The 19478-nt window shown below is 46.9% G+C and overlaps 1 protein-coding gene across 5 annotated transcripts in view; it reads left to right on the forward strand.

Annotated features, from left to right (window-relative positions):
• LOC146853835 (membrane-spanning 4-domains subfamily A member 4A-like) overlaps positions 1 to 19478 on the forward strand; it is a 293969-nt gene that overhangs the window by 214755 nt on the left and 59736 nt on the right. For all 5 annotated transcript variants that reach the window (XM_085651830.1, XM_085651831.1, XM_085651832.1 and 2 more), the window contains one exon: positions 17281 to 17406. In XM_085651830.1, coding sequence (XP_085507956.1) covers positions 17281 to 17406 — 126 coding nt within the window. The remainder of the gene's footprint in view (positions 1 to 17280; positions 17407 to 19478) is intronic.

Here is a 19478-nt window from a genome sequence, read left to right on the forward strand (position 1 = left end):
CGAGTATCGATACATATACTTTCATCTTGAAATAAGACCAGTGCACTCCCATGGCTGTTTATACTGCATAGTTTCTGACCGGCGCCAACTGCACCCAGTGGCGCAGCGCCCCCAGTTACATCTTGGGAGACAGCCGGTCTGCCCTCTCCTTCCTAAGCCATCAAAATCTGACTACGCTATGAGGCCCCCTCCCTAACCCCCAAAACTGCGGCCAGACCACTAACTAGCGTTAGCACACATAGAAACTGGAACCCTGAATCCCTGCTAATTTGCTTCTGGTCTGCCACCTCTGGAGCTGTTGGTAGGGACAAAGAGGGTTTCCCGGCCTCTCCCGCTGCTTTTATAGCTGCCGTGGCGTGTGAGGGACTACTGGACCCTTGTATGACATCAGCAGGGCCCAGCCCCCTTACTTTCGTCCACCTACAGGAAAGAGAAAACAGACCAGCTCCCGCCCGAGATGCCACTAAGGGTGCCACGCCCCTAGGTGCGGGTGGCGGCGGTCAAGAAAGAAAGTGCTTTTCTTGGTAACAACACAAAGGAGACAATAACTTTTTTACTGTTGTGATCTAAGAATGGTGAACAACTGGATTACATATCCACTACTGATGGCTAAGACGTCCGATGGAAACCATCCATAATATGTTCTCGCTGTATGAGAAGTGATGGCAGCAGTTGGCTGTAAAAAGGAGACTGTATGCAGGGTTTGATGGAGATCACGGGCTTTCAAGTATTACAATCGCCAGAGCCTCACAACGGAAAATCGAGCTCTGGCTCAACAGCCGCAGTCCTCGATCACAAGGAAGATTCCTGTGCCCCACGTGACTGCACCAGTGTCCTTGACCTTGCATGAGACACCTCACAGGTCCCCACCCAAAAAAAACATGGAGCCATCACTCACAAGCGCTTTGTTATGTCCTTCGGCATTGCCAAGGTGGTAAGCTGATAGCGCTGCACTTTTGAAGTTCCTCTATTATTCACTGATATTCCGCCCGGCCTGAGGCCAGGTGACACACACTTCTGCCGCCTTGTTAATCACCACTTGCGTATCGCACAATGCTATTTAGCGCTTTTTAGGTCTCGGCTAGCGAAGGCTGCGCTTGCGCAGTCTCGCTCGTGAGATTTAACGTTTTTAGCTATGGGGCTTGAACCCGTCCCTCTTCTCCATTGGCTGGCTTCCTAAACGGAGGCCAGCCATTGGAGGAGAGGGGCGTCTGTCCATTTAAGCCCCGTCTTTTTCGGATTCGGGGGCGTGTTTTTTACTTTCTTTCTCTCCTCTGGAATGTAAACATTCCAGCCAATGGCAAGAGGAGGGAAAGAAAAACACGCCCCCGAATCCGAAAATGCCGCTGCGTTTCTCCGAGGCATTTCTGCTTGACCTCGGAGAAAGGCGGTGGTGTTCATGGCGTCATCCCCGTCCACCACTCCCCCTGTTCTCGGCTCCCTCGGTGCTTCTCGGTCTAAACACGGTCCCTCCAACTTGGACGGTCCCGCCTTTCCGCGGATGGCTCGCCGTCTGGTGAAGCCCATCCATGAGAGAGCCTTTCCGTCCCTCCGCCCCCTAACTCAGTCTCCTGCTACAATAAACGCAGAAGCTCCCCGAGGCAGCTCTGTCTCAGATGGTAATAACACAACAAACCCAGCAGCCGCCGGAGGCCGCTCAGTCGCGGAAGGTCATTCCGATAAAAATCGGCATTGATCAGTCTCAAAAGCAAGAGCTTCAGTCTCACTCCAGGAGAGAACTCCTTTTAAAGAGCAATGAAGAGCACGTGAGCGCTCCGGGCAGAGTCAGCATTCACACCTGCTTGGATTTGGGGGGGGCAGCTTTTGAACGGTGAGGGCACACCGGGGGAAGGTACCTCACAGCTCCCCAGAGAGCTGTAAGGACACTTCCCTTGCCACCCAAGCGCAAACCTACACAGGATTGACCCCCTATGAGATTAATCTCACCACACTTGGCGTTTAAAATGGCCGCACCTCATATGATTGAGGAAGGCGCCCAGTGAGTCCCAAGCACCTCACTTAGACCTGCTGAAGGAAAAGAACAGCTATTAACACAATCACACAACTACTGTTGTAGCTGTGGGAAGTACCGAGAACTGCCTCCGAGTGAATCACCGGCCTCAACTGGCTGTCATCGGAACAGCAGTCTGCAGAGAACTCCCCCCGCCCAAGCAGCGCCTAGAGCTGCGTTGTACGGTGTAACCTGTGAGGAGCTACACTTCTAACCATGCGGAAGAGACAGGGCAGGAGGGTGCGCAGCCGCCCTCACAAAGAGCCCGCCCCTTTCAGGAGGGAAAATGAACCCCACACCCAAATAATGCCCAGCGCCCCCCAGAGTGCACTGGAGACCATCTTGCAGGAACTGGAGATGTTGTGCTCTGTGATTAAAGTCATAAGAGATGTGGCGCAAGCCCTGCAGACCTTGTGCTCTGTCACAGACTCTGTTGGCAGGCAACTCTTTGAAATCTACAGATGTGGGCGACAATGAGCTTCTGAGGGGTCTGCTGGTCGGCAACACAGAACAGATCACGCCGACCTCTTTGGTGACGGGCGAGCACCTTCAGGAGAACTTCTGTCTCCCAGATGGATCGACCTTTACACTCAAAGAGCACTTGTACATTCTCTCAAAAAACGGCACTTTATTTTCAATTGTGAAATGTACTGCTTTCCTGAAAGCTGGAATGATTGCAATATTTCTAAATAGTTTGACTGCCGTCTTATAATCGGCTTCATTTCTTGCTGGTGGGAGACTGCCGTGTGGAGAACGCAGCCTGGTCCTTGCCTCATTTGCATAGCCATAATGCCATGGGCAACAATTACCGCTTTGGTTTGCTTTCTTCTTTTTAAGCGTCTGTTTGCTGCAGCAGTTATATGTTTGTGAGCTGAGAGTGGACAAGTAGAGAGTGGTGGGCAGTGGGCCTTTATTCTCAAGGTCACTCTGACTTTCAGGTCTTTCTAGATGAGGGGTTCATATACCGCGGCTTTCCAGATGAGGCATTTATGCACGGCGGTGCTGTGATCTCCTGTTGTTTCCATTCTGCCTGCAGTGCATTGAAGCCATTCAGCCCCAGTAGCCGCTAGTCTCGGGGTGAGTAAAGTCTGAGGAGCAGCTCATTGGGGTAACTGGGTGATATGTCCACAGCTGCTGAGAGCTGCTGGAACTCAGCATTCGGTGGAGACAGCTCATTACCGGGTACCCACGTGTAACTGGGTGATACCTCCACAGCTGCTGGTAGCTGCTACAATCCTGCAGTGGGTGGAGGCAGCTCATTCTCGAGTTACCCGGGGAAAATGGGTGACATTTCCATCGCTGCTAGTAGCCGCTAGAACCCAGAAGTCAGTAGAAGCATTTCAATCTAGGGTTTCCAGTTGCTGGCGGGTAACTGGGTTAAATTCCCACAGCAATCCTGGCAGCTGCTGGAACCCAGCAGTCACTGAAGGCAGCTCAGTCATCTCGGGGATGGGTCAAGGTGAATGAATACCAGTGGAGGACGTCTACTTGTGAAAAACGAACAGAATGTAACTTTGACACTTAATTGTACTTTGCGCCTGCCCTGAAAATCTCAAAGAAAGTGTGCCGAGACTTATTTAACTGTCTGAATAAACGCGAGATTCACTGCAAAATTGTCCTTTTTTTCCCACTACACTTGTAATGTTGGCTTCACTTCCTACAGGTCGCATACTGCAATGTGGAGAACGAAACAGCCGTTCCTGTGCTGATTTGCATACCCATAATGCCATGGTGTGCAATTGCTACTTTTTTTTTGGGCTGGTTTATTCTGTTTAATTGTGCTCCAGCTGGTGCAGTGATATGTTTGTAAGTTGGGAATGGGAAGCACAGAGTCCACGGACAGTGGGCCTTTGTTGACATAGTCACCCTTGATGTAAAGTCTTTCCACATGAGACCTTTATATAGCGCGTCGGAGTGAAAAGATTTAATTCCCCGGCAGCACATTGTAGCGTCTAGGGTTTCCCTCGCAGTCGTCCAGAGACAACATTGTGCCGACTCGAGGCTAACGCAGCATCTGAGGCCTCCATCAGTGCAACAGCGAAGGGCGCCAGCAGTCTCCGGCTACAATACACTCACAAGTCGGCTGAGGGAGCACAGATGCGATAAACCCAGCAGTCAATGAGGCAGCTCAGTCTCCAGGTGGAACAAGCATTTACAATGCAATGGTCTCGGCATTGTTAAAGTTAGAGCTATTGGCATTGCTCATGACATTATTTTTGTTTATGTTTTTGTTTTTAAAACATTTAAAGAAACGGCATTGTTATTTACAATGTCAATAGCTTAGAGACATATTGCATTTGCACCCACACACAGAGCCACACACACAAAGCCACCCACACACACACAGCCACTCACATAGCCACCTACACACACACACACACAGTTACCCACACACAGACAGAGCCACCACGCATAGAGCCACCTACAAAAAAAGCCACCCACACAGAGCCACACACACATACATAGTGGTGTAGAATTGCTCTCCAGTGCAAGTAAGCATCACGCGGAAATAATGCGCACCTGGAGATAAGTCTAAATGTCACTGGAAGTGAGGGCCGGAGAACAGGATGTCACTCTGCGTTTCCAGTAACATAAAGCGGTAAACTTCTTGCAACTAGTAAGTACGAATCTTGCTTCTCGGCTCACACCCGCAAACAATCCCACTTCCTGTTCAACTCAGTTCTAGATCAAATGTCTGCGGTAATCTGTGATCCTGACCAGAGAAGAAAGAAATGTGCATTAAGAAGAAGAAGTGGCCCTGCATCTGCAGTGCCAGTCTGTCCTGTGCTCCTAAAACCTCTGCGGCCTGTGGAGGAATGCGCATCCCGTGTAGGTAGCCACCATTCTTTCACACGTATTTACCCTTGATCACTTTCAGTCACTGAGGTGCAGTGACCTCTAGAGCTAAAGGTAAGAAGAATTTGAACCCCGCCCCCCAAAAGGTAATAATCAAAGTGGCCATAGAGGTCCCTGCCACTCAAGAGTCTGTGGATTAACATTAGTTCCAAATAGGGCGATAATCGAACAATATATCTGGCGATATATCCAATTGAAAAAAAGTTGGTATAATGATGTCCATAAAATTTGGCTAGAATTCAAAATGGAAGATCAATGCAACTTTTCCATGTCATTCCCCATGGTAGACTTGAAAATTGACAGTGGCCAGGAGGAGGGGCAGAATTACCGCCTGCTGTTCGTAATATTCCGCGTATTGCCTGCATCATTACCTGCCGTGTTATCAACCCACTGGTAAACGGGCCACAGTGCTCTCCATCGCCTGCTGTGAGGGCTGCTAGTGCCAGGAGATAGCTGGGTAAGCTCATCTTGCCAGCAAAGGAGCGCTTGACCCAAATTATCGCGACACAGCGCCTTCTTCCCAATGGGGCCCCTCAATGCGCAGTCAAGCTAGTTTTATCTAGGGGTGGGCGGAATTTGCGAAATTCACTTTGGCAAATTATCACGAACATTTTAAAAATCTCCGCAAACACGCGGAAATATCGCGAAGATGCAGAAGTTTTTTTCCCGCCCGTTCACGGTATTTTCTGCGTGGTCGTGGCTCGCCAACTTACCCATGCGGTTGCTCATGGACGCGGCCATCTTGTTTTCACTTGTCTTGCGGTGCATGATCGCGAGAAGAAAGACGTGATCGCGCGACGAATGACGTTACTGCGGGCGCGAACTGTCGCTAGACAGCGCAAATGGCTACCAACAATCCAACATCTTGTGGAGAACGCGACCGGATCGGGAAAACTTGTCAGCGAACGCGGGAATTCAGGTAAGGCGATCGCGCGCACGCGAGAATGTATTATTTTATAGCGCAAAACATTTTCGGTAAAATGCGGATTGCGGAAATTTTGACATTTTCACGCTCTCTGCGGAACGCGAAAAAGTCAAATTATCGCAATATTTCGCAAGCGGAAAGGAATTTTAGCCCAGGACTAGTTTTATCACAGAAATAACGTTTACGCTGCATGAGGCAGTTGTAAAATCAGAATTTTCTGCTTTTGCTGTGATTATAATGGCATGTTTCAGCTACCTTCTTCAGCCACGCAAGTGTTTGCGCAATTGAGCCACCGCACCCAGCTGGTAGAATCCCTCGAGTGAGGCTGTCACTGGGCAGCAGCGTGTGTGGTTATTTCAGACAAACAAGGTGTGAGAAGTTGGCCTGGTATATGCTGGTCACTAGTTAAAATGGCCACTTATCCTAGTAGTAGCTGTGGAGAGCAGCCTTCAGGCTAAGTCTCTGAGGAATGTAAAGCAGCTTGTTTTACCTTATAATCTCTTGAATTACCAAATGAAAAGACACCACACAGGTATATATATAAAATATATATGTATTTATTTCTAGACACACTCTACTAATCTTTTATGACATTAGAAGTCAGGAACATATGCACAAATCAATGTTTCACAACAAATTGAGCACTTATATGGCTGGGGCCCTAGGGGCGTACCAGACCATATACTAAAAAAGAGGTATAAGAAGAACGACTTGGGAAGGGAGAAGGCCTGGGGCCTTCAGAAGCGCTGGGGCCTCACTAATCCACCCAAGGCAGGTAAGTAAAGGACCCACGGGAGACGCATGCAGTGTGAGAACACAGCCGCGGATCCCAATAGACTTCAATGGAGCAAGTGGCGGTTGGAATTTTAAAGTTTTAGGATACTTCGGGAGAGTCTACAAGCAAGTCACTTACAGGGAAAGTAGTTCTAGTGCCAACACACACAGGAGCACCGGAGTGCACGAGTTACCTCACCCAGGGAAGCCTGGTGGATAGGTGTCTATTGGTGTCGGGTCGCGGCGTCATTTTTAATGGGAGCCAAAGAAGACTTGCTGCTTGTGAAGACAGAAGAAGTGTCCGGTGGAATCCAAGGCTGGATTCAGAAGAAAGAAGACCTGAAAGCAGAGGAGACAGTGTTCAAAGTCACTTGTCAGTGACCCGGGCCCAGGAAGTGGATGCCCACAGTCGTCGGGTGATTTTAGGTGATCACAGGTGTCTTGACTCTTCAGCCACGAGGTCTAGGAGGCGTCAACAACAACCAGGAGCTGGATTCGGTGTGTCCCACAAAGTCTGCAGCTTGCTGAGGTGTAGGCAACCGGATTGGAGCCAACAAGCCTTGGCAACAGCAAGTCTCGTGGAAAGTGAAGAAAGTCAGCGGTGCAGATCAGCAAGGTCTGAGGGACTCACCCAGCAAGGGTAAGTCAGGGCAGGCCTGTAGCAACCAGGGGAGCCCTTTGGTTCTGTAGAAAAGTCTTCAAGGGACCCACAAGCCAGCCGCAAGGGATCGCGAAGACGTCTCGGGAGGATTCACTTCACAGGAGCCCACGGCCACTCGAGACAAGGTAGGCCTCTGATTTTTGGAGGAAATCCTGCTGGAGGCTTGGACCACACGTGGTCCAATGCACAAGTTCGCAGAATGTCGTGAAGGGGTTGCACTTGACACTAGTGCACGGTACCCGGGTATTGCTGTTCCTCATCACTCTCGGGGTACACTTGCCTCAGCTTTGCTGGGGACTCACGATGACCATTGAGAAGTCAGAAAATCCACTTCTGGGGCTGCAGGGACTTCGGACTTCGGCAGGAATGGGAAAGTTTGCGACCATAGATTCAAAGTTTTTGGTACCTGCCAAGCAGGGGAGTCACTCCTTGACTCCAAGGGGGATTATTCAGTCTTCCAAAGGTAGTGGAATGTCGAAGGTCCAGGATTCTTCTTCAGAGCGTCGTCCAGGGATATCTAGTTTGCAATGGCAAGGGTTCCCTATCTTATACTAAAAGAAAGGGAGGGACAAGCTCTATGACCACTCCTATGGGAGGGTCAGGGAAGTGGGTGGTTACACCCACTTCCCTTTGTCCAGTTTCGCACCAGAGCAGCGGCAGGTAGCCCCTGAACCGGTTTGAGCTGGCATATGCACAGAGGAGCCTACTGCTCCCCCAGTGCAGGACTTCAAAGCACTCTAGGAGTGCACCCACCCAGCCCCAATACACTAAATCCTGTCTGGAAGGTGGTGACACCTCCCTGTGACAGGATGCCTATTGTTGGGCCTCCTCCACTGCGAGTTTCGGTCAGCAGCAGGAGGGCAGCCCAGTGTCTGTGCTGGTGGCATCCATTTTGTGATGCCAGGGCTCTTTCAGGATTCTACCGTATTTCCACAGTAGGTACATGGCTATCCCTCTAGAAGGGTGGGATCATACTCCCATACCAGTTACTGGTGTGGGGGTATGATTCCAAAGCGTTTGGCACCAAACACGACATGTTTTGATGCAGCCATCCCAGAGTTAGCATTAACCGCGAGGGTATAATGCACTTAAGAGTATATGGTTTAACCGCATCCACAAACAGCCACAGAGAATAGACTCTGCCAGCTGCAGAGGGGCCCTGCTCAGGCAGAGGCACCCCCTCACATGGAAACCAAGCACCCTGCCCTCAGGATTGATAGGGCCTGCCTTAGGGGTGACTGATAGGTTTATATGTGTGTGTAAGGTGAGATATAGGGAAGCTATACCTCAGTGAGGAGTGCTAACACTACCTCACCCAGGCTGCAGTAGCAGGCCTGTCATGTCAGATTTAGTCTGCTTCCCAGGATGCATTATTCATGCTTCAGCCCTTGGTAGGCCAGTGAAGTGTCTATGCCCTTGGTAACTAAGGTACCATATACTAGGGGCTCATAAGGTACCACAGTATCCAATCTCTAGTGCATCTAATATGCACTCCAAGTTGTTTAGAGAGAACAGAGAGGCTGGGGCCCTGATTAGCAGGATCCCCGCCAGACTATAGCCAGAAACCAGTGTATGCATCAGAAAAAAAGAGGGGACAACATAAGTGCAGATCCTACTCTTCTACACAAGGGGGTTTATGAAGTTGTAATGCGATTTCAAGCTGTGAAAAGCAATTGATAAAAAGATGCAAGGAAAAAACAATTTGTGCTCTGGGAAAATTGCTGATTGCTATTTGATGAGAAAATTTTTTATGTTGTGCTGCGCCGGTGGGAATGCCTTGAAAACTAACTGGAGGGCACACAGCGTTAAACACATATTTGCAATGCTATAGGTCTTGTATTTAAATGTGAAACCTATGGCATTACAAACAAACGCCACCATTGTCCTGGCTGCTTCAAAAGTGAAAGCGGGCATGGCCCGCTGAATGTAAGCAAAGCACGTTGTCATGCTTAATGTAGGAGAATCTCAATAAAGAAAATAGTACACTTACTGTGTAATAAACAAGTGAAGGAGCTAGTAGCCATGGAAGGTTACAAGTGAACCTACGCAATAAAGGTATGCAGTTCCTCAAGAAGGAGGTGCCTAGTAAAAAGGGGAGAGTCAGGTGACCAGTCCACCATCATCAGTGATGGTAGGGAAGGTGGAAACTGACATTGGAGAAGTTCCAGTGACGACGAGGAGGATAGGTAAATCGACCGCGTATCCCAGACAAAAGGGACACCATGCCACTAGGTGTCCAATAGAATTGCCGCCCACTGATTGAGGTGCTATTCCTAGCTATGGGAGGTTACTGAACCACACTATTGAATATTTATCATAGTGTCCATATGTGGTAGGTAGCCACACTTGCCAGTGACCCGGGTCCAGGAAGATGGATGCCCACAGTCATCGGGTGATTTCAGGTGATCACGGGTGTCTTGACTCTTCAGCCACGAGGTCCAGGAGGCGTCAACGACAACCAGGAGCTGGATTCGGCATGTCCCACAAAGTCTGCAGCTTACTGAGGTGTCTGCAACCGGATTGGAGCCAACAAGCCTTGGCAACAGCAAGTCTTGTGGAAAGTGAAGAAAGCCAGCGGTGCAGACGAGCAAGTCTGAGGGACTCACCCAGCAAGGGTAAGTCAGGGCAGGCCTGGAGCAACCAGGGGAGCCCTTTGGTTCTGTACCCACAAGCCAGCCGCAAGGGATCGCGAAGACCCCTCGGGAGGATTCACTTCACAGGAGCCGACGGCCACTAGGGACTAGGTAGGCCTCTGATTTTTGGTGGAAATCCTGCTGGAGGCAGTCCAATGCACAAGTTCGTAGAACGTCGTGAAGGGGTTGCACTCGACACTAGTGCACGTTACCCGGGTATTGCTGTTCCTCATCACTCGTGGGGTCCACTTGCCTCAGCTTTGTTGGGGATTCACGATGACCATTGAGAAGTCAGGAAAGCCATTTCTGGGGCTGCAGGGACTTCGGACTCCGGCAGGAACGGGAATGTTTGCGACCGTAGATTCAAAGTTTTTGGTACCTGCCAGGCAGGTGAGTCACTCCTTGACTCCAAGTGAGATTCTTCAGTCTTCCAAAGGTAGTGGAACGTCGAAGGTCCAGGATTCTTCTTCAGAGCGTCGTCCAGGGATATCTAGTTTGCAATGGCAAGGGTTCCCTATCTTATACTAAAAGAAAGGGAGGGACTAGCTCCTATGACCACTCCTATGGTAGGGTCAGGGGGGTGGGTGGTTACACCCATTTCCCTTTGTCCAGTTTCGCGCCAGAGCAGGGGCAGGTAGCCCCTGAACCGGTTTGAGCTGGCATATGCACAGAGGAGCCTACTGCTCCCCCAGTGCAGGACTTCAAAGCACTCTAGGAGTGCACCCACCCAGCCCCAATAAACTAAATCCTGTCTGGAAGGTGGTGACACCTCCCTGTGACAGGATGCCTATTGTTGGGCCTCCTCCGCTGCGAGTTTCGGTCAGCAGCAGGAGGGCAGCCCAGTGTCTGTGCTGGTGGCATCCATTTTGTGATGCCAGGGCTCTTTCAGGATTCTACCGTGTTTCCACTATAGGTACATGGCTATCCCTCTAGAAGGGTGGGATCATACTCCCACACCAGTTACTGGTGTGGGGGTATGATTCCAAAGCGTTTGACACCAAACACGACATATTTTGATGCAGCCATCCCAGAGTTAGCATTAACCGTGAGGTTATAATGCACTTAAGAGTATATGGTTTAACCGCATCCACAAACAGCCACAGAGAATAGACTCTGCCAGCTGCAGAGGGGCCCTGCTCAGGCAGAGGCACCCCCTCACATGGAAATCAAGCACCCTGCCCTCAGGATTGATAGGGCCTGCCTTAGGGGTGACTCATAGGCTTATATATGTGTGTAAGGTGAGATATAGGGAAGCTATACCTCAGTGAGGAGTGCTAACACTACCTCATCCAGGCTGCAGTAGCAGATCTGTCGTGTCAGATTTAGTCTGCTTCCCAGGAGTGGCATAATACATGCTTCAGCCCCTGGTAGGCCTGTGAAGTATCTATGCCCTTGGTACCTAAGGTACCATATACTAGGGGCTCATAAGGTACCACAGTATCCAATCACTAGTGCATCTAAAATGCACTCCAAGTTGTTTAGAGAGAACAGAGAGGCTGGGGCCCTGATTAGCAGGATCCCTGCCAGACTATAGCCAGAAACCAGTGTATACATCAGAAAAAAAGTGGGGCAACATAAGTGCAGATCCTACTCTTCTACACACTTCCACTCTTCCAATCCGTAATATCCTACCAGATTGGGACCCAAGCAGATAGCGATCACTGCCCTCAGGAAATCATTATGGACCTTGCTAAGCCAACTTACGAGCGTTCGACAGCTCCTAAAGGGTCCATTTATACCAAAAATGTCAAAAAGATCAAGTATTCGACCGCAATGGGCGAACTTTTGACCGGTCTGGCAAAACAACACAACATGGAGCGCATAGGCCCTAATGAAGCAGCGAAATGGGTGCAGTTCACTACCACCTTGGGGCAATACGCAACAAAATCTAAACTGCGCACAAGGACAAACAAGCTGGGCACCCTTCCTCAATTATATAGAGTGAAAATTAAAGAAACAAAACATTTAATCTCCAGGTTAAGGAGAACAGTACAGCAAGACCATAACAACAAAAGGAGGCTGTATCAACTCTCTGAACTAAAAGCCTCATTAAAAAAACTTAAGTGGGAAGCAAACAGAACCTTAGAGGAACAACTCTGGGCAACCCTTCATGAGGACATAAAAAAGAATGGGCGAGGAGGGTAGGTAAATCGACCGCGTATCCCAGACAAAAGGGGCACCATGCCACTAGGTGTCCAATTGAATTGCCGCACACCGATTGAGGTGCTATTCCTAGCTATGGGAGGTTACTGAACCACACTATTGAATATTTATCATAGTGTCCATATGTGGTAGGTAGCCAATCAAGCCCCACCACTGAGTGTAGATAGATTCACTTCACATAGAGTAGGTCCTGAAGAATTGCCACAGATTATTAGAGCCATTGGGCAAGAAACATGTTGACCTTAGGAGATGAGCATAGCTTGTACTGAACCTAGCTGCCAGGAAAGCTGCCACTGCCCACATTTTTAGTCAAGGGGATAACCGACCTGAATAAAATTGTCATTTGGATTATCCTACTTGTTTTCAACTACCACACTTCACTGTATCTACACTTCACGGGCCACACACCCCCACTTCATTATACGGCAAGGAACAAAAGATCTCCAATAAAGAGCACCTTTAAGGGTGCCCGTTGGGTATTGCATTGCCGACTCAATGAGGAGCAGGTCCAACTAATGAAGCATGACACCTAGCTTGCTGGGTGTGTGAGGACCCCAGTTCTGACAGCGGGATCCCCTCCTTTCCTTCTCCAATGTCAGTTTCCGCCCTCCCTACCATCACTGATGGCACCACCTTCTTGAGGAACTTCATACCTTTATTGCATAAGATCTGACAGGACATGTATGCTGGACCTCAGTAAAAATCCTCACACTCCCCTTCTTTGTTAAAACAAAGGTTACAAATGAAGACATGGCCGTACTAAGGAGGGACTAACAAGCTTATTTAGGAATCCGAAGCAAGCATTTACAAAGGACAAAGACACAAGCCAATGAAAAATATGGGCGGGGGAGTGGGCGGAGCTTCTCTCCCGTACTGCTCTACAACAGATCATCGCCAGAGCAGCACTTGCGCGCTGGCTCAGGCTCGACCTAAAAAGGCAGCAACTGCTCTCCACAAGCTGCTTGCCGTCCTGGCCATAAGGACGGCCTCATCCACATATAAGAGGGTTGGAATAAACTGATCACCCATCTTCAGGAAATCTAGTTTCTTCTGTAACAGATGATCTTCCTGGCTATTTATATAGTTAAAAAAAAGGGGGGGGGCTAGAATACAGCCCTGGCAAACTCCCTGATCACAACAGATGGATTGTGTGCATTCTCCCCTCGGTCCAAAGTGAATCTTAGCCAAGGTATACCAATAAAGGTGGGGTAATAGGATAATTAAAGCAGCTTTCACCTCAGTATTCTCAAGATTCACCCATAATTTGGAATGATTAACTGTGTTGATTGCACATGACAAGTCCATAAATGCTAAATGTAGAGCATCTTTTGTGTCTGGTGTACTTGCAGTTAATTGGGAGAGATTCAAACATTGTTCAACAGTGCCTGAGCTGAGCCTTGTCTTAAACTATTTTGCACCTCAGAAGGAATATTATTTGAGCTGGCGCACTCCTCCAATCCTGCTAAGAGAACCCTGCACTGAATCTTCACTGTGGAATCCAGTAATGATATTGGGCAAACACTGGCTGGGTTGTTCCTGTCTCCCTTTTCCAAAATGGGGACCATTATACCTTCTTTCCATGTGGAGGGTAAAAGACCAGTAATCGCAGCTCTAAAAACATAAGTGATCAGAGGGCAGAGAGGCCCATAAATCAATATTTGTTTTAAACAGGTCCGGAGGGACTTCCTCTGGGCCTGATGCTTTTTCACATGGCTGATGATAGGGACTTTGATAACATCCTTAACACTGATGGTGTGGCTAAACTAGAAGGCCAATTCCATGTCTTTAGCAGGGAGAACCTTATTGTCCTGTTGCCTACAACGTATGTGGAAGAATTAAGTACTTAACCCAGTACCTAGCCGTAATTAGACAATCTGTCTTAGGGGGAGGACCTTTTGTAAAAAATGGACGATTAACGACCTACCAAAAAGTCTTGCATCTCTAGAGGTCCCTACAGCTGTCAAATTGGGCCAGGCAAAAGCTCCTAATATAGCTTTCCTATCTCTCAGAGAAACTTTGTAGGCCTTGCGAAATATTCTAATATTTCCCACATCTTTGGAGGCCCCCTTTGAGGCTACTTTGAGCTGTTTGTGTGCTTTAAAGCAGGCAGCATTAAAATATCACTGTGGTGAAGGGCTGGATGGACTGTGTTTTGAAGTTAACAGCTTGGAGACTGAAAGTCAGACAGTACCAAAACCCTCTATTATAGAACAGGGGGGATATCAACAGATAGACGCTTATTAAGTGTGCATATGTTATCAGAAACAAGGTAGCCACTTATTAAGTGTGCATATGTTTTCAGAAACAACAGATGCCAAGAAATTCTTCAGGTCTTCAGAATCCCATCTAATTCAGAGGCCTTTATTATGAAAAAAGACAATTGGGGCCACTTACAGATTGTCCTCTACTTTAAGTTGGTCCACTTTGAACTATAAATATACAAAAATCATGTATTCTTAAGCAGCAAAAATGCAATTTAGGTCTTCTACTGATTTCTTTTTCTTTTTTTTTATATTTTGTATATATTGTGTGAAGGCTCACAATGAATACTTTGTTTTCAATGCCGAGGGCTAGAAATGCTATTTATTCTTAAGAATTACTCCATACAGAAAATTTAAATTGCCCCGATACATGCACTGAATAGGCCTTCAGCATTGTAATTTCGTTAATTTTGCGTTATTCTTTGATGCATAATTTTTAAAGATAACATGATTACACCTGCTCACGTAATTGAGAGTAATTTGGGGGGGGGGAAACCTACCACAAGAGCACATTAAGCATGCACGAGTGCTTGCGCTTCTGTTTATGTTCTGTTGCATTTAGCACTATTTTCTTAGAGCAAAACGCATACCCACATCCATTTTGGAGGCAAGAGAGCGGATTTGTGCGGAGTAGGTAGTGATAAATGCAGAATTACTATTCTTGCATAATTCTGCATAACCTCCCAGACTTTTTTGGTAATTCCACGTGATTACACTACCTGGGATTGCCCTCGCCCCCTAGCACTGAATCAGCAACAAGTTCATTGAAACTGTATTGTTGCAGGGATTCTGCTTATACACAGAACTATGCGTAGAACCCCAGGACCTCAGTGAATTGTGGTGTACCAGAAACTCACCCCAGAACCCAGTATCCGGCTAGCATAAGTGTCCCATTCGTTATCCGAGATTTAGCTCGGCAGTCCCAATGAAAAGACAACCCAGAACAAGTGACTCAGTGTACTCTCAGGAATGGTGGGAATCAGAAATACCTGTTCGTATATTATTCTCACATCAGTCCACAACAAGAATAAACAGAGACACGGTGAAAATAAAAAGAGTTTATTTTTATAGACCACGTGTCCTAAGATGCAGTACTTTGGCTAATACAAGCAGACAAATGATTATAATCAAAACCATCAGCATCGTTACAATACCATAGAATATAAAGGGAGTGATCATGTTATAAATGACAGTGGATACTACCACCTTCCCTTAACTAAGAAGCTAATATTATTATTATGCTAATAAAAGGTCTCTAAGGCTTGAACAGGGGACCCCATACCTCAAAGATCAGCTTAGTGAAATCACATCACAGGAGCATCAGAAGTCTTCTCGCAGGAAGGCTCGTCTTCGGTCTGAATATTAAACATGATGTCTGCAATATTAAAAGCACCAACTTTCAGGTATTCGCAGCTGCCTGTGTGTTATGGCTAAATAGTGGGTCGATCAACCTGGAGTGGAAAACATGCATTGTCTAACGACCCAAACTGTTTGTTACACCATGTACAGACCAAGGTCGCTGCGCAGAGCTCGGGATGGTAACAACGGATTGCTCTCATGTGAGGCAAAGCGCGAGTCAGCAGTTTGTTTAAACAATAACATGTAGATGCAGTGTTGTGCGCAAAAGCAGCAAGATGGCTTTCTAACATCTAACGTGGTTATGCTAACTTAACAATGTATGTACGTATTAAGGGTATAAGAGTATAAGATGCTGCAGTTCTACATAACATATGTGACTGCAAACTATAGACAAGGTCCCCACTGTAGGAAGGCCCTTGAAGGGGTTGCTGCTGGAAAAGGACGGCTGGGGTATTTACTAAATATACCCTGACCACATGAAGGTGGGGCCTTTATTTTGGCCATAGCAGGCTAATCCCAGAGAAACATATGTCCATTGTTGTGAAACATTTAATGGCTAATATTACCATAAACAAGAACCTTGTTTGATGTCTCAGGCAGGACTTATGACCTAGACATTTCATCAGTAAGAGATGCAGCGGGCCTTCCACTTCAAGAAGCAATCTAGGAAGACTATTACATTTTAATAAAAAGTTCTATAAAGCTTGAAAGTTCAAACTGAGACAGCCAGATGCCAAGGGGAAGCTCCAAAAGGGAGTAAGGAAAGCTTTTAGAACCCTGTTCATTCTGCTGCATCAGCTGCACCTAATGAAGCCTATCTCGTTCTGTCCCTTTCATATTCAATACAATATGAAATCACATAATGCTTCAAAGCCACCTTGAAACAAATGAGAACATTGCTGATCATGAATAAATGTCGCTGAAGTCCTGGGACAGATTTACTCATTTTTAATGCAACGCAGGGCAGCAAGGAAAATTGCTGTGCGTTGTTGCGTGATAAGGAGGCAGCAGAAATGTGCCGTGTTTGCTATGATATGGTGCAGTTCTTTTGCCTCCTAGAGCTGGCACACTGTATGCAGCCTAGTGCTAATGTAAGGACCTTTGCGACATGGTGCAAGTGTGCCTGCATATAGACAGGATTGTTTTGTGCAGGAAGGTTTTCCTCTTTCTATGTGTACTGCAGAATGCAGCACATGGGGAAAGAGGAAATAACGAGGAGAAATAAGCTTTTTTCTCCTCTTTAAGCCTCACCTGGGAAGGCACAGCATTTTCACGCATTCCTAGGTTTACAACATTCATGGGGGAATGCCCACGCTCCACCCATGAAACTCCTCCCTGGTTGAAATGTAACTCAACGGAGCGCAAGCAGCTGCCTTGCATTACATTTCTTTACAAAGCCACGCATGGCCACACAAATCAGACTTTGTGTGGCTTTGTACATAATACTGAAGCCTTTGCGTTGTCCTTGCTTCGCCTTGCATGACACAAGGACAATGACAGGCTTCATACACACGAGCCCTAATGTATTTCATGTTAAAAAAATTCACAGGTCACTACCATGGGCCATGATAGTCAAAAGTGATGTGAGTTCCTTTGTGGTTTGTATGTCATAATTCGAATTTTTTATTACATTTTAGAGTGCCAGACAACCCATTGTTGCCGTACTGCTCATTCTCTCACTACTGGAGTTCTGCCTGACCCTTTCCACCTCTGTCTATGGCTGCAAGTTGATCTGTTGCACTGGCAACACAATGGAAGCTCAGGTAACATGTATCCTCTGAGGACACAATCTTTGCTTTCTAAATATCCATGAATGTTTTGTCATTTTCCCATATAAAAATGTCCAAAAGAAAAGTAGATCTTTTTCTAGAAGAACACTATTGTCTCTAAAGTAACTTCTGTTAAATGTTAAAAAGATTTGAATAACTCACTATTGCTATATGCGGCGTCCTTTCATGGTTACGTGAAAGCATGATATGTATGGGACGGAGAGTCCATTAAATATCCAGGGGGCATATTAACAAGGGCTTTATCTCCGCTTTTTTGGCTTTAAAAGCCAAAGAAGCGGAGATAAAAATATCTCCCTATCGACAACAGGGTGCTAACATGCAAAATCGCATGTTAGCACCCTTTTTCACTATGCTTCCCTTTGCATCTCTAATGAGTGCAAAGTGGCGTTCCAGAGCAAAATAATAGGAGAAATGTCGCTAAGCGACATTTCTATTATCAAGCTTCACGCTAACCCTGTTAGAGACAAAAAAAGCAGCGCTAACCACGGTTAACGCTGCTTTTTTACGTCTGCTAATTTTCAGAGTTAGCCATGTAATCCAATGGGAGGTGGATTACATGGCTAAATCCACCATGGGCTATCAACAAGGATATCCCTATCCTTGTGGTTTTATTGCTGCATTACCAGCGATAACCTCCCAAAATGCCGCTATCGCTGGATTTTTTATCGCCTAGGCGGTTAGCGTTATTAATAACGCGATAACCAGGCAATATTATCCAGCGAAAGCGGGCGTTAAAAAAAGTTAACACTAAGCGCACTTAGCGTTCATTTTCCCTGTTCCTTGTTAATATGCCCCCAGGTTTTCAGTTTTGGTTGAAGGGTTAAAGGTGGAAGACATTTCTATGGTTTTTGGGTAGTATTAGTTTAGGTTTCTGGTCTAAGAGTCCTCTACTACTCATTCTAAAATAGCAGAAGTTTGTAGTACTTAAAAGTTGTTCTTATGATGATATCACAAGAATAAGGAAATTAGGGCACGTAGGGCCATATCAGCAACGGCCAGCGATAAATATCGCTGGCCGTGCTTAGCGATAATTTATTTATCTCTGGCTATCTCTGCTTTTTATCGCCCTGGTAGTGCGTTATCATCAACGTGCTGCTCCAGGGCGATAAAAATTCCGGATATAGCGATGTTATCACTGTTTTGCAGGGAACATCGCTGGTTTCCCAGCGATGTTCCCTGCAAAAGGGCAATAACCTTGCTGAGACGACCCTGTGGTCGTATCAGCATAATCCACCCCCAATGTTAGGGGTGGCTTAGTCAGGATTTTAGCAGATGTTAGTTTTTGGAGTAAACAGCAGTTTTCTCCAAAAACTAACGTCTGCTAAAATGCAAGGGCATCTTTGCTGATAGCGCAAAGACGCGTTATTGCTCTCCTGACATGTAGTGTATGTCAGGAATGCCCACTTTGCATCTCATTAGAGATACAAAGGTAGGCGTACGCATGTTAACACCATCTTGCTGATAGGGCGTTGGTTTTATCTCCGCTTTTCTGGCTTTTAAAGCCAGAAAAGCGGAGATAAAGCTCTTGATGATATGCCCCTAAGTTTGGAGCAAGAAAAGACGGATGTGAGAAGTTGGCCTGGTATATGATGTTCACTAGTTAAAGTGACCACCTTGTACCATGCCAAGCAACCCTTATGGTGTGGTTGTAAGTCAACCTTTTCGGACTAGCTGCCCTAGTGGTAGCGTAGGCTAAGCAGTCTTTGAGGCTAAACTCGTGAAACGTGTTAAGCAAGCTGTTTTACCAAATGCAACCCCCTTTTATACCAATGAAAGGACACCACACAGATATATATTCAAAATATATATGTATTTATTTCTCAAAGTAACCCCTAGTCTCTTTATGAGCACAGGAGCAAAAATCGTCAAACAAGATTACAGTAGAATACACAGAAGTTGCACTTTATATGGATAGGCCCTGGTGGCCGCTCAAACCATATACTAAAATAGTGGTATAAGTACCACGAACAGAAAAGGGAAAAGGCCTAGGGCCTCTAGAATCGCTGGGCCTACGAGGAGCTAACTTCAGTTAGTGACCAGGAGGT

The sequence above is a fragment of the Triturus cristatus genome, chromosome 4_1 (assembly GCF_964204655.1).
Source record: "Triturus cristatus chromosome 4_1, aTriCri1.1, whole genome shotgun sequence".
Lineage (NCBI taxonomy): Eukaryota > Metazoa > Chordata > Amphibia > Caudata > Salamandridae > Triturus > Triturus cristatus.